This window comes from Trichechus manatus, unplaced genomic scaffold (genome assembly GCF_000243295.1).
Source record: "Trichechus manatus latirostris isolate Lorelei unplaced genomic scaffold, TriManLat1.0 scaffold00259, whole genome shotgun sequence".
Lineage (NCBI taxonomy): Eukaryota > Metazoa > Chordata > Mammalia > Sirenia > Trichechidae > Trichechus > Trichechus manatus.
The window spans coordinates 1,918,822-1,934,475 of record NW_004444195.1 but is presented as its reverse complement, the minus strand read 5'-3'; the positions used below and the strand labels follow the sequence as shown (position 1 = coordinate 1,934,475).

Sequence of the window (15,654 nt, the reverse complement as noted above, 5' to 3'; positions counted from 1 at the left end):
CAGCCCAGGGGCAAGGACTAGAAGGCAGGAGGGGACAGGAAAGCTGGTAATAGGGAACCCAAGGTTGAGAAGGGAGAGTGTGGACATGTCGTGGGGTTGGTGACCGGTGTCATAAAACAATATGTGTACTAATTGTTTAATGAGAAACTAGTTCTGTAAACAAACCTTAATCTAAAGTACAATAGTAATAATAAAAAAAGAATAGGAAATATTTGTTGCAAAGACAAGTCCCCCTTCTCCCTCCCTCCTTGATTGTCTTGAATGTAGAGGAATGTCAGATAAATTTGGAGGGGAAAATAAGGGCCACATTTCAAAGGCCTTTTAGTGTTGAAATCTCAGGAGCTGTAGAAGGACATTGATTAAGAAGTAATATCATTAGCATTGCATTTTAGAAAGATCATTCTGGCAGCAATGAGGAATAGGGATTAAAGGGATGGAGAACAGGAAAAGAGATTCTATTAGGAGTTGTAATGACCTAAACAAGCAGTATGAAGACATGCAGTGAGGTAATGTTAGAATGAGTTGAAGACCGAGTGGAGATGCCAGAACTCTGGAGTCAACAGAATTTTGTGACTAAATGTATGTGGCAGTGACTGGGGAAAGAAACCAACCCACAATTAATTAAATTCCTGGTAGGATTAGTGGGGAATTGTGGTGCCAAGGGATCCCTGGTGGCACAGTGGTTAAGCGCTCGGCTGCATCCACCAGCTGCTCTTTGGAAACCATATGGGGTAGGTCTGCTCTGTCCTATAGGGTCGCTTTGAGTCAGAATTGACTCAAGGACAACTGTTTTTTGTTTTTTAAACAAATGGTGCCAAGGGCAGATTAGTATGGTGAAGGAGAAATGTTTGAGATGCCTGTTGCTCATTAAGGTAATGTCCAAAAATAAATCCTAGTTATTATTATTACTGTTTATTACTTAAATGTTATTATTACACTTACTGAGTGCTTAGGTAGGTACAAGGAGCCCTGGTGGCACAGAGGTTAAGCACTTGGCTGCTAACCCAAACATCAGCAGTTCAAACCCACCAGCTGCTCTGTGGGAGAAAGATGTGGCAGTCTATTTCCATAAAGCTTTACAGCCTTGGAAACCCTATGGCACAGTTCTGCTCTGTCCTATACGGTTGCTATGAGTAGAAATCGACTCAATGGCAATGGGTTTTTGATAGATAGGTACTATTATTATCCTCATCTTACAGATGACAAAACTTGTCCAAGGTCACAAAGGATGTAAATGGCAGAGCTAAACTTTGAGTTTGGAAAATCTGGCTGTAGTTCCCGCCCTCTTAACTGCTGTATGATCTTGCCTTTCAGTCACATGGAGATCTGATTTGTGAGAGAAAGTTATAGCTTAGAGATAGGGATCTGGGAGTTACCAACTTTCATAGGGGAGATGAAACCACTGGCCATGATGACATGTCCCTGGAGAGTCCTTGGAGTTTGTGGGTATACTGATTACAACCCTGTTATTCAGAAAGAGGAAGTAAGCTTGGGAAACAGACCAAGAGACCAGAAAGATAGGACGAAAGGCAGGAGGAACTGTGCTCTAAAAGCCAAACTGGATAGTAATTTTTCCTCCTTGTAAGAAATGGAATCATCATCAGTTCTAAAGTCTTGAAAAGTGCACCCAGAAATATCCATTCGAAGTCACTGATCATGCTTGCTAGGACAGTTTCAGTTTAGTTATTGAGAAACAGAATAACGGGGGTTTGAGAATGAAATAAGGTGAGATCACAAATTCCTCTACTCTATAGAGAGGCACGACTATATACGCAAAAAAGAGATTGAATGAAAGCTAATGGTAGATGGAGGGTAATGGGAGAGTTTTTCTTATGATGAATGAGACAGGAGCACGTTAATATGGGTTTAAGTGTAATCTATCTTGAAGTAAGATTTTTTTTTTGAAATATTCAATTTGAAATGCTTTTTAAACTTTACAGAACATTATACATCCATGGACATACCAAGTTGGATTTCACAATCTGGCGTACTGCAATTGAAAAAGCAGCAGGTACAGATGGTAATGCATTAGAAGATCAGCAGCTCAGCAAAAACGACGTTCCCATTATCGTGAACAGCTGTGTAGCATTTGTTACACAGTACGGTAAGTATCACAGAGTTTTTAACTCAACCCCCAGAACTCAGTATCATTCTTACAGTTTTTAAGTGGTACCTCTATTGGACCAAATTAAAGTCCTTTGTATTTGTTAAGTACACCAGTGAAAAATAAAAACAGTCACTGTTCAGTCAACTGCTGTTCCTTCTCCCAGTAAAACTCATTCAAACTGTATACTGTTTCGTTTTATAGTTATATTTACCATTTCCTTCTTCCTTTCATGCATAGAATTTTTAAGTAACATATTGAAAAAAACCTATACTGTAAAACATAGGTTAAAAATAGTAGATAAAAGACTATTTTTCAGAGATTACAAGCCTAGAAAAAAAGCCCAGAGTAACTCAATGTGCTAAGCGTGTTTTTAGAAGTGTGAACTATGGAATAATATATAAAAGAAATTGCTTTTCATGAGCGTGCATACAATGTGTGTGTGTATTTTATTTAACATGCTATAGGTCACATATTTATATTAAATAATTTTAATATTTTGGCTTATTTACAACAGATATTTTTATAAACAATCTGCAAGTAAAAAAAAAAAAAAACCTGAGCTATGCCTGTATATCCACCTGTATATTTCCATAGCATGTTAAATTTTAATATGCTATTAAATATTTTAGATATGCCTGTAAAGTAACCTTTATTGCTCGTGTATATTTTCAAATTATTATGAATCCCTTGAATTCATTCTTTCTGTTACATTTCCTTAATACTCCAAAAGAAATTTCTTAAATGTATTTCTAATATAAAAATGTTTTACACTTCTAAATCTGTAGATAAATGCCATTTGTTTAGATTACAAATGTGGAAAAAGTAAACTGATTGATCTGGTATTTTGAAAGGTGTCTTAACTTTTTTTGCTTCCATAATATCAGAGGCGTCTTTGGGTGTTTTTAATTTGAAAAGCAGTTGTAATCAGTGAGAGCACTGCAGTAAAACATTGTGTTATCAGTTCATTCCTTTTATTGAGTGCCTGTTGTATGCCAGCCACTGGTCTCAGTACTAGAAATACAGCAGTAGGGTAAAAAGTTAAAGACAAAGTCATGATCTTATGTTCTAGTATGGGAAACTGACAGTTAACTGATATGTGGCAGAATCTCAGAAAATGACAAATGCTATGAAGAAAATGATTTTAGGAAATTATAAATTTATGTATGTGTATATTCTTTTTTATTCTGGGGGATGCCATTTTAAGTATCTTACTTATTTTGTATGTAATCCAAGTACAATTATCATTAATGTCCCGATTCACTGTGTTTATGTTGGTATTATATATGTTTAAATATATATGTGATCACTTACATGAACATTACTATATGAAGTTCCTTTCTATGATAGTTTGTTTATATTTTTTCTTAAATCATCTGTTTATTAGAAAATGGAAGAGAAACAAGGTGATTGTTTTCATTTCTTACAGTCATTCAGTCTTAGAGCACTTGAGTTTTGCAGGTGTATGTGAATTGCACACATAGTATGTTTTAGCAAGAGCATTGCGAAATTTCATATAATGTTTTTTTCATAGTGGCATAGAGTCTTTCTTAAACTGACAAATGATTAAAATAACTTGACTAGCTTCAGTGTAGTCAATTTAATATTCCTCTAGGGAAATCAGAAGTTTCCTTGTGGCATTGATTTGAATTTAAAATCACGAAGCATTAGATTGTTTTCAACTAAATTTCATATATTATAACTTCTTTATTACTCTAGCACAAGGCGAATTAACTTGCATATAAAAATAATAAAGCCAATGAAATACTGTTTATGTATTCTTTTTGTTGTTATTATTATTTTTTTTTAATGAGCAGAACATGGGGAAAAGTCCCAATGTTTTCAGCATGTGTAAAAGGGAAGATTTGATGTGAACCTAGAAAAGCACAGTGCAAGTGGCTGACTCAGGGCTTTCAAGATAGCAGTTATTTTTATTTTGAGCCAAGATTCTGTAGAAGAATCCTAATCAAAAGGGGGGAAATTTAGAACAGAATTTCACGTTCCCCTGGACTCTAGATTTTCTAGAGTCATGGAGGCTGGATGAACCCCTGAAACTATTGCCGTGAGATAAACTTTAAACCTTGAACCAAAAATATCCCCTGAAGTCTTCTTAAAACCAAAGAGTAGTTTAGCTTAGCTTCTAAAAAATATCTGCCTTGAGCATTATGCTTTTTTTAAGAACTATCTGTATGGGATCAAATTAACAACAGTAACTCAAAAGATTAAATAGAAACCTTAGAGGGCAGTGAATTTATGTTAGTGGGGGAGGAACAACTCAGAAAAGGAGGGTGAGAATGGTTGCACAACTCAAAGAAAGTAATCATTGTCACTGAATTGCACACGTAGAAACTGTTGAATTGATATATGTTCTGCTGTGTATATATTCAACAACAATAAAAACAAAATTAAAAAAACACAATGAGATACCACTTCAAACCCACTAGAATGGCTATTATCAGAAAGATGAAAAATAACCAAATGGAGAGGATATGGAGAAATCTGAACTCTCATGCATTGCTTGTAGGAATGTAAAGTGGTACGGCCTCTGTAGAAAACATCTTGACAGTTCCTCAAAAAGTTAAACATAGAATTACCATATGACCCAATAATTTAACTCCTAGGTATATACCCAATAGTCTTGAAAGCAAGGATTCAAACAGATACTTGTACACCAATAGTCATTGCAACATTATTCACAATAGGCAAAAAGTAGAAACAACCCAAGTGTCCATCAACAAATGAAGGGATAAACAAAATGCGGTATATCCATACAATGGAATAATATTAAGTCATAAAGAGAAATGAAGTTCTGATACATGCTACAACATGGATGAACCTTAAAATATGCTGAGTGAAGTAAATCAGACACAAAAGGACAAATATTATATGATCTCACTTTTATGAAATATCTATAATAGGCAAATGCATAGACACAAAAGTTTATTAGTGGTTACCAGGGGCTGGGGAGAGGGGAAAATGGCAAGTTATTCCTTAAGGGATTCTGAGTTTCTGTTTCGGGTGATGAAAAACTTTTGGATATAGGCAGTAGTGTAATTGTACAACATGATGAATATATTCAACGTCACTGAATTCTACACTTAAAAATGGTTTAAATGGCATAATTTTTGTTATATATATGTACCTATTTACACACACACATATATACATATATATATACATACATATATGAAACCACAATAAAAAAAAGTATAGCAGTTATTTTTAACTTACCCTAACCTTTGGTTTAAAATCTATGCTTGTAGTGTCAAGGTTTTAACTTAGTCAGAATACTGAGTTCACAGTATGTTTTAGGTTTAAATTCTTTTTTGCTTTTTGTTTATTTTTATGAATTGCAGTATCTGGTTCTTGTGTGTCGAAATCAACTCAATTGCACCTAACAACAATTCTTGGCTGGAATTAGTTTGTATAAACAAAATTATGTTCAGATTCATATTAAATTAATTTATTAGAGTACTAGTTATTAAAAATTTACTCAGCTGGACCATAATCTCTCAGAAACTTAGTCACACTTGTCTTTTGTTGAATTTGCTTATTCTTGCATTCAGCATTCATTTACTGAATTCCTACTGAGTTCTTCAAAGCATTGTGTAGGTGCTGTATGTATACAGAGAACAAGACATAATTCTTGCCTTCCAGGAGTTTATAGATTTATAGATGAAAGACAAACAAGTGGGCATACAGCTACATCTCATTTAAAAAAATTCCAGGGTTGAGAGATTCAGGGATTGCTATAGGTGTTCATGATATGGAGATAAATTTCATCCAGACTAGGGGTAGTCACGGAGGCCCCTATGAGTGAGACATGGTGCACTGAGTCTAAAGGGAAAATAGAAACTAGTTCGCAGAAGGGAGAAAGGATTCCAGGAGGAGAAAACAAGGTGTGTTGAGGTGCAGAGTCATCAGAAAAGATTATTCAGGGAACTTCATGTAGTTAAATGTGACCAGCGCTTAGTGTGTGAAGATGTGGATAAAAGAGGCAGGAGAGTTAGGCCAGTTAATGTAGGGTCTCATTTATCATTATAAAGTCCTCAATTTTTTTCCATATAGGCAATTGGGATGGTAGTACACCCTCTTCTCAGTTATCAACATGGTTAGGTTCCAAAGACCAGGTCATTATGCAAAATCGGTGTTATGCGAAAATGGAGGATGACTAAATCATTATATAACTGCCAGATTATATCACTATGTAATTGTCAAACTACTGAAAATCATAGCCCAGCCAAGTTACCTCATAACCATCAAAGTCAGTGTTATTCTCACCTCGAACCTTGGCATTAATGTTCATTACTGCCAGATATATGTCATTAATGCACAAAATAGTAGGGTAGTAGATTTTTTACTATTGTAAAAGTAAAATGTTGGATAACAAGATAGTAAGTGAAGAAATGGTGTATTTATATTTTTAAGCACTGTGGTAACACCAACAGACTTGTATCTTAGATCATTCTGTCATCGTTGTAGAGGCACATTGGAGGGCTGCCCAAAAATGGAGATAGGAAATTGTGAAAAATGTAGTGAGGAATTGAGTGCACAAAATAATAGCATGTGGATGGAAAGAAGGGGACAGTTTTGAGAGAGAGAACATGATGAAGAGTATACATGACATACAAATTTTTTTTAATGAGTGAGAAAGAAAGGTTTGACTTGTGAAAGGTTGAGGAGAAGGTAATGCCATATATTAAAATAGAGGAACAAGATGAAGAACATGTTGAGGTTGGAAGTGAGATGGTGGAGGGGACAGGAGAATTAATTCTTCTTATTTTGATTTGTTTATTTATATGTATATATGTGATATATGTGTATATGCATATGTAGATGGTATTTGTGGGGGTGTAATTCTAGAAATTAAAACCTGGGCAAAAATGTGTATGTAGTAATTGAGGCAATGAGGTTGGATGAAGTTACCCAGAAGATTTTGTAGAGGGGGAAAGAGAAAAAGAATTGAGGATGGGTTCCTGGTATCATTGGTTAGTCCTAGATAAGCTGAATAACAGAAGACTGGGAGAGTAGCCACGGAAGAAGGAAATAGAGATGTGGGATCGTGATGTCATAAAGCCATGGGATTAAAAGAATTTTAACAGAAAATAATTTCTCATGTCAAAAGCTGCAGGATGTTCTCATAAGATAAAAAAAAAGAAAGAAATAAAAGCATCTAAAAAATAATCACTTCTGTTCCAGATGAAGATGGTTCCAATAGAGTGGGAATTGAACACAGAAGCAACATTATGTGATAAAAGGAATACAGGGATGTAAAACCTTAGAAAGAATAAATATAGGAAACGTAGCTTGATTTTGAAAGGAAGAGGGACAAGAGACCCAGGAGGGAAGAAAGGAGGATTTTCTATTTGTATCATCATTCCCATCACCACCACTTCTCCTCCTACTCACTGCTACTACTCCTCTTTATATTGGCCACTTGATGACTCAGTAACTTTGAAATGGACATGACCCAGTTCTTCATCTGGAATAAGGTGCAGGTGGGGAAAAACTAATATACCAATGTGAGAGCAGGAAGTTGGGGAACTTGGTATAAGAGAGCCTTGATATCAGAGAGTCTGTAAAACTGGAGGCAAGGTTAGATTTTGGTAGAGTAAGGGCAGATAGGTCACTTGAAGTAAAAGAGCACTTGAAAAAGATGCTATGGAGAACTGGAGAAAGGACTGATCAGGGGCTTGCTAAAAGCTGAGGATGGAATATTGGTTCATCAGGTTTGCTAATGACTAAAATTGGCAATAAAGACTTTCTCCCTGCATACGTGTTTATGTCAGCTCTTTTGGGTAATGATTTCTTCATCTTGTTCATCATCCTAATGCAAAAATTTGCTCTATTTTTTTTAAATATCAAAGTAGATTTTGATTTTAAACTAACATTTTTTCTTCTTATTACCTTTATTTGAAAACAAAGGTTTAGGAAGCAAATATATCTATCAAAAGAATGGTGATCCTTTGCACGTAAGTGAACTCCTGGAGAGTTTCAAAAAGGACGCACGAAGTTTTAAGCTGAGGGCTGGAAAACATCAGCTTGAGGATGTTACAGGCGTGTTGAAAAGTTTTCTCTCTGACATTGACGATGCACTTCTTACCAAGGAGCTCTATCCATATTGGATCTCTGCCTTAGGTAATACATATAATGTAGAACATAATAAATGCTTACCTTTTAATTTGATACTTAGATTTTTTCTTCAATCTTTTTTGATAATCTGAAGATTTAATTGAACAATGTGCATAATGGTTTCAAACAGAACTTGTGAAATGTTAACAGTTGTTTGTTTCTACCACAAAAGAAAGCTAAATTAAAGCTAATAATAATTGCTAAATAGTGTTTTATATACTTAGTTTTCAATAAATTTCTTAATGCTTACTTTGTTTTAAATTTGGAAGTACCATATTCAAATCCATGTATGCTATTAATTTCTCATTAAGGATAAAATGAAGAGTTTAATAGAAGATTAGTTTTGTAAGATTTCTCCATATGATCCTTTTGCTTTTCTTCTATGATTTATTCTACCTCTTTAGTGTTCATAACACTTTTTTCATTCTTTCTAACTTCATTTACCCTAGATGCTGTCTAATGAAGTAAAGAAGCTTTACTAATCTATAATAGAACCTATTTAAGAAATGATCCTAGAAAAGTAGTTATCACTCATGGGGACAAGCTGATTTCAGTAAAACCCCTTTTTATATCCATTAATTCATAACAGCTCTTTTTATTGCAATATTACAATAAAGACTTTAAATATAAATGTTGCCTTTAATCTCATCTTTCTAATAAAGCTGTTTTTTGCATGTATTTTATAGTCTTTGTCCCCACATATGAATAATTTACATATATAGCTTCTTTATTTTTACTTAATATGCCACAAACATTTCCCATATTTCTACAAAGTTTTCAAAATTGTAATTTTGTCTTAATATTTTTTGTTTTTTAAATTTATTATTGAATTATACCATAATTTACCAATCTATTTTACTTTTGTAAATTTAATGTTTCAAGAATTTTTATAAAATGGGCTTTAAGTTTGACTGTATGATACTCTGTTGAAAAATAGGTTTTTTAACTTAAACTATTTGTTTAGTCTAAAACTTAAGTAAATGACATTTGAAGAGATTAATTATGAATTGTGTCATAAAACATCCACAGCTTGAAAATTATCTCAAGGAATGAACCTTGTTAGGGTTAGTAAAACGAGAGTAATATTGTTATTAAAATAAAGCTTTTCATATTTAACTACTTAATTCAGAAGTCTGTCATTTCCTTCCCAAGATTTTTCAAAGTAATGGGGTTAACTCTAATCACAAGAAAAGTTGATTGATTGTATACTTTTGGATGTAATGTGTGGAATGAGATGCATTTCTTTAAGCCCAGCTACTTACACCCTCATTTTTTTAGCAGATTTTATTGTAATTTATAACTATGAGGTTATAGTACCTATATTACAAGGACTTATCTTTTGTCTTTGTAAAATCAGGTGTCAAAAATCTGTATCAGAAGGCTTTTGCTGAAGTTGTCAGATCCAATGATAAAGAGGTCTTTACTGTTGTCATCTTCCAGGAGGAAGTAGTTGGCAGGCAAGCGGCAGGCATGTGTCAGAGGAATGTATTCGCTTTTCACCTGGCTATAAATGCTTTGAGAATTCCCTTGGAGATTAATTTGAATCCTGGGCTAAATATCCTTAAATCCTTTGCATTTAGATCCATTATAGCTCATACAGACCCACCAAAAGTGTCTTATCTTTGTTCTGACAAGGATATACAGAAATCTCTGGGTGACCTTATAGGAGAACTCTCTAGGGTCCTAGAGACCCAAGTCCAAGACTGCCTTGCAGTGGCATACCACATATTTACATGATATATGACCTATTCTTCTAAGAACCTTTACATTGTCTGACTTCTGTACAAAGTTAAATTACTCATTGTGTTTTTTATATGACCTGAAATCTTTTCCTGAGTTTTACTTTCAAATGGTTTAGCATTATTTTTTCAATATTATCTATTCTTATAAGATATGTGAAAATATATACTAACTGAGTTTGTAGGACATTTGTTATTAATATAGTATTAATTAAATTTTATTGAATGAATACAGTTACCCCTACAATTAGGAACTGGATGACTTGAGGATAAATATTTGAATTATTCTTCTTGTTGTTGTTATTGCCATTGAGTCAGTTCCAACTCATGGCAATCCCATGTGTGCAAAGTAGAACTGCTCCATAGGGTTTTCAAGGCTGTGACTTTTTGGAAGCAGATTACCAGGCCTTACTTGCAAGACACCATTGGGTGGGTTTGAATTGCCAACCTTTCGTTTAGTAGTCCAGTGCTTAACCATTTACACCACCTAGGCGCTCCTTGGACTATATTACCAAAAACCAGTTGCCATCGAATTGATTCCTACTCATAGCGACCCTATAGGACAGAGTAGAGCTATATCATGGAGTTTCCAAGAAGCAGCTGGTGGATTTGAACTGTTGACCTTTTGGTTAGCAGCTGAGCTGTTTACCACTGTGCGACCAGGACTCCAGCCTGGACTATATCAGGGATCATAAATAATTCTGAATTCATTTTCAGTTTAGTCTAGAAATATAATGTGGATTTTTTTCCCCCTTTGTTTTTAGAGAATCATTTACTGTGCTGTTAAGTCAATCTGACCATGTTTAACTTTTATACATCTCATGTGCAGGCTACAAAAGAGATTATCGGTTGCAGTTTGGAAGAGGTGTATACTTGAAAAATGTGTCAGGGAGTTTCTTACATCCCCAGGGATCCTAATGCCTTTACAAGTGACCATGGGCTTTTAAAGAATCAGCAATGTGCCGCTGGCTTTCTGTGAATAGAATAGCTAGGGCTATGCAGGAACTGAAAAGTCATGTTTCCAAATGTAGTTGAGAATTGAGAGGGAATGTATGAATGCAGTCCCCTTCAGTTAGGGTCAACTCAAGTTATTTATTTGCAGAATGGTCTTTTATCTCCCCTGTCAGCTAAGAGGTTAGATCAGACTGCCACCCTGAATCCTCTAGGGTCTAAACCTTTGAGGGATCCTGCCTCTAGTTTCTCTAGGTATTTGACATCTTGGAGTCAGGAGAGTGGTTGGTAACTCCTCCTCATCTTTTTCTCCACAAACCAACCAAGTCCTGTCCACGACAGTGTCAAGGGTCCATCCTCTGAGTCTGGATCACAGTTACTATGGCCTGCACATGGCTTCTCTGATTGTCCCTTCATCTTGTCTGAGTAGTTAACAGGACTGGTAAGTGGCCCTGTACATAGATCTGAGGAGTAATGCAGGCAATTCCTAGCTCTGGGATGGTTCATAACTTTGAGAAGAGTTTTATGATTTCATAAGGAGAAGAGAATCAGAAATGTCATTTTTCACATGTAAATAACGAAACCTTTCCATAGCAGGAGTTAAAATACTTTTGGCTTATCTCTTTAATTTGTACTTTAATTTGAGTAATTAATTGAATGTATTCCTGAGAAGTGAAGTTCAACAGTTTCAAAAAGTGCTTTATTTTTAATTATAAAGTATAATAACTATAGCATACAGCCATGGGATCTTTATGTAAATACATGCTTTTCCATATTGTAGGTAATTACTTTATCAGCTTGAATATTTTTCTACTAAAATCTTCTTGTTCACTTATTGAAATACAATTATGAATATTGTTTTAAAATACTGTTAAAAGGCAAATTTATACTACAGATCATTATTTACCGTGTCAAGGTAGGCCTAAAGATTTTCTGTTTTCTCCAGATACACAAGATGACAAGGAAAGAATTAAAAAGTACGGCACATTTATACGTTCTCTTCCAGTGGTCAATCGAGCCACGCTGGCAGCTGTAATTGAACACCTTTACAGGTGGGTGGATGCATGAATTCTTCTAGACATTTCAAACGTGGTATTCAATAAGTTATTATTTCTTAAATTTAAAGTGTGTTTAACCCTCTGCAAGTGACTGAGTCTTTCACCATATCTTAAAAACTCTTTCAGAATGAAATTCCTGTTAAACTATCACTTTAGCTTCTCTTTTGTGTAACTAACCTACACATACAGAAAAGTAATACTAGAGAATTTCTTAAATGAGTCAGAAATAATCAAATAGAGCTTCTTCCAGTGCATGCACTGCATAGGCAAGAATTTCAGAACTCATTTGGGAGGGCAGTTGGAGAGGGAGGAAGTACAGGGACAGACTTCTATTGCAGGAATCTCACTGTGAGCACAATGTTTTCTTGTGGTAGACAGTTTATAACCTCTCACCTCTTTATTATTACTTAATTTACCAATTTTGATGTCAGACCATTGATCAGATGAGGAAATTTTAAAAGGTAAAAACACTGTCTATGTCAGAACATGGAGTCCCCCTGCATTTGGTAAGATAGGAGGAGCATAATGGTGACATGAGAAATGAGGTCTGAGGGATGAGGATGTGTGAAAATAAACTTTTCAGTTAAAACTAAAGGTTTGTTTATTTGTCTGTTTATTTCTCTATTGGCAAGAATTATTATACAAACTTTAATAAGACTTTACATGTAAATTTTGCTAAAAGAGTAATTTTTGTAGCTTACTACATAGATAAAATACTCCCTTGAGTGTTTCTGTGAAGCTGAATTTCACTGTTATTAGGTGCTATTGAGTCTGTTTTGACTCACAGAAACCCCATGTGTGAGTAGAACTGCCTCAGAGGGTTTTTTGGCTGCAGTTTTTAAGGAAGAAGATCGCTAGAACTTTCTTCTGTGAAGCCACTCGGTAGATTCGAACTGCCAACCTTTGGATTAGCAGCTGACCGCTTAACCATTGTGCTACCAGGTCTCCTTTGAATTCTACTAACAGTACCTTATTTGGAATCTAGATTTAGAAATTGTCAATAGTTTGTTTTCTTTTCTCTTTATCTGCCTTTTCTAACTACTACTTCTCATATATGGAGCCCTGGTGGCATAGTGGTCAACAGCTTATCTGCTAACCAAAAGGTCAGCAGTTCGAATCCACCAGCTGCTCCTTGGAAACCCTGTGAAGCAGTTGTACTCCATCCTGTAGGGTCGCTCTGAGTAAAAATCTGTTATTGTGAGACTGATTTTCTTATTGTATCATGCAAATAGAGTCTGTATAATATGTAGTCCCGTTTCTATGCCTATGAGATATTGGGATAAATCTTAATATAGACAAATTTAGTATGTGATACAGATTTATAGAGGAGAGATTAAGTGATTAATTGTGTGCTGAGGTCAAGGGAGTGCTTCTATGCTTCAATTTGAAAAAAAAAAAAATTGCTGTCCAGTTGATTCCGACTCATAGAGACCCAATTGAAAAGGACATATTAATTGGGCATGAAAGAAAGATTAGTATGCAAAATGAGTGAAGAGTATCTTTTGGGAACTAGGAGTACTAGGAGATGAGACTGTTAAAGTTGGCCAGGAGGGGATTGTGAAAAGCTTTGTAGGTCATGAAAGACATTTGGATTTTATTCGTTTAAGTGATGAGGAGTTACTGATAAAATCTGTTTTAGGAGAGTAACTCCTGTGATGGTGTTGGTTGGGAAGAAGAATAGAGGCATAGAGACTAAATTATGTAACCATTTCCTCGGACTTCTGATGATAGAGGGCCTGAATAAGAAAAGAAGGAGCAGGCTGAACACAGAACACTTGGGAATGCCAACATCTGGGGGCAGAGAAATGAAGGAAGAAAAGGAAATAGTATATTTCACCCATTTATGCCAGAAATTAAGGCAACCACAGAGATTAAGGATAAGAAACAGAGTACCAAAGGAGAATGGTGTAGAAAGAAGTCTAAAGGAGGAAAAGGCTGGTTGATAGTGTCAAAAGTTGGATAAGATCAGGTTGACTTAGCATTTAATTCATTCTCTTGACTAATAATCCATGACTAACAATACTTAGTTCTGTTCACCAAATATTTATTGTTCAGCTACAGTATGATTAAAGCCACAGTGTCTAGCTGTGAGATGTTTGGGTTCTGTTAACAGAGGCAGACATTGCAGATAAATATTCCAGATGTTTATAATCTAGTGTAGTAATAGTACAGCAGTGGTTATGAGAGGGGTTTTCACAATTATTCCATCCTCTTCTATTAACTTCCCATTTCTTATGCATCTTGTAAATCATATGTGATGATCACACTTGCTTTACCTGTCTCTGCTATACACTTCAACATTTTATTATGAGTTTTGCATTCATATATATTGCTGTCATATTTATTTACTTTTTATGTACCTACTACAATCTATGCTCTTTTATAGACATGAGTACTTAGCTTGATCTTGCTGTATTCCCTTCACTTGGTAGAGTTTGGTCTCCTTTATTTAGCCTGTATTTAAAATTCTTCAAATATAATTAAATAAGCAGTCTAACAGCTGTTGTATTCACAGTGAGTGACAAATAAATAGAATTAAAGAGATTTTCATATGCATCACACTTCTCATATAGTGCATTTTTGTTAATATGATGTTTGCTTTCTTGGGGGGACTGTTGTAATTTTGTATTACTTTTAACTTGTGAATACTTTAAATGCTCATTGTAAGACCCGAGGGTTGTGACCCACTGATTGGGAGAGTTGACTTGCTTGATCATATCTGACAGCATGGGCCCAAAAACTCCCTTCTCCAAAGACAGAGATTCCTGAAACATGAAGAAAGCTAAAGCTAGAAGAGACCTGATTTTATCATCTAGCCCAGCTTTCTTATATTACATAAAGAAACTAAATCTAGAAAAAATGACTTCATTATAAAGAACCATTCTTCTTATATCCAGGAAATGTACGGTTGTATTTTTAAAATCAAGTGTCTCCTTTTTGAGACATAATATCCTATTTCAGATAACCAAACAAACACATGCTGTCAGATATTCTTTCTCAAAGCTGTTGTGCACATTCTTGAAAACTGAGCCCAGACCTGAACCTGGAATTTGGAACTCTTTGCTATATACGCCTCCCCGTCTACCTCTCTTGCCTTGTTTCCTACTAAGATCCTGTCCAGTTTTACCTTTTTCATCTATGCTCTAGTCCCATAGACTTTCACACTTTTTCAAACACACCTTTATGTCTTGGCCACAGGTTTTCCTGTTGTCTGGAATTCTTTGAATGTGTCCAGACCCTTCTCTAAATCAACAATCAAGTACTGCTTTGTAACTTGTACTAATATCTTCCTTACCTAGTCTGGAAACTACTTGGAAGAAAGAACTATGCGTTCTTCTTTGAATCATCACTATACCTTTTATATTGGAGGCCTTCAATATATGTGTGTTTTTTAAAAAAATGATACATGAGTGTTATGGCTTATAGTTTTATGAAATTTTCAAATAGAAGCAAGTCGTAATGAGCTGTATTTTTCTCTGACAGGGTACAGAAATGCTCAGAAATCAATCACATGAATGCTCATAATTTGGCCATGGCCTTTTCATCCTGTTTGTTTCAAACTAAAGGACAAACTAGTGAAGAAGTGAATGTAATCGAGGACTTAATTAATAATTATGTTGAAATATTTGAGGTAAATATTTTGTGTCCTGCCCTTGTTAAAATAGTTTTG

At 35.0% G+C, this 15,654-nt stretch overlaps 1 protein-coding gene across 3 annotated transcripts in view; it reads left to right on the top strand.

Moving 5' to 3' along the window:
* ARAP2 (ArfGAP with RhoGAP domain, ankyrin repeat and PH domain 2) overlaps window positions 1-15,654 on the top strand; it is a 250,761-nt gene that overhangs the window by 170,715 nt on the left and 64,392 nt on the right. For all 3 annotated transcript variants that reach the window (XM_023724771.1, XM_004389789.3, XM_023724772.1), the window contains exons 19-22: window positions 1,941-2,104; window positions 8,030-8,242; window positions 11,873-11,978; window positions 15,468-15,615. In XM_023724771.1, coding sequence (XP_023580539.1) covers window positions 1,941-2,104; window positions 8,030-8,242; window positions 11,873-11,978; window positions 15,468-15,615 — 631 coding nt within the window. The remainder of the gene's footprint in view (window positions 1-1,940; window positions 2,105-8,029; window positions 8,243-11,872; window positions 11,979-15,467; window positions 15,616-15,654) is intronic.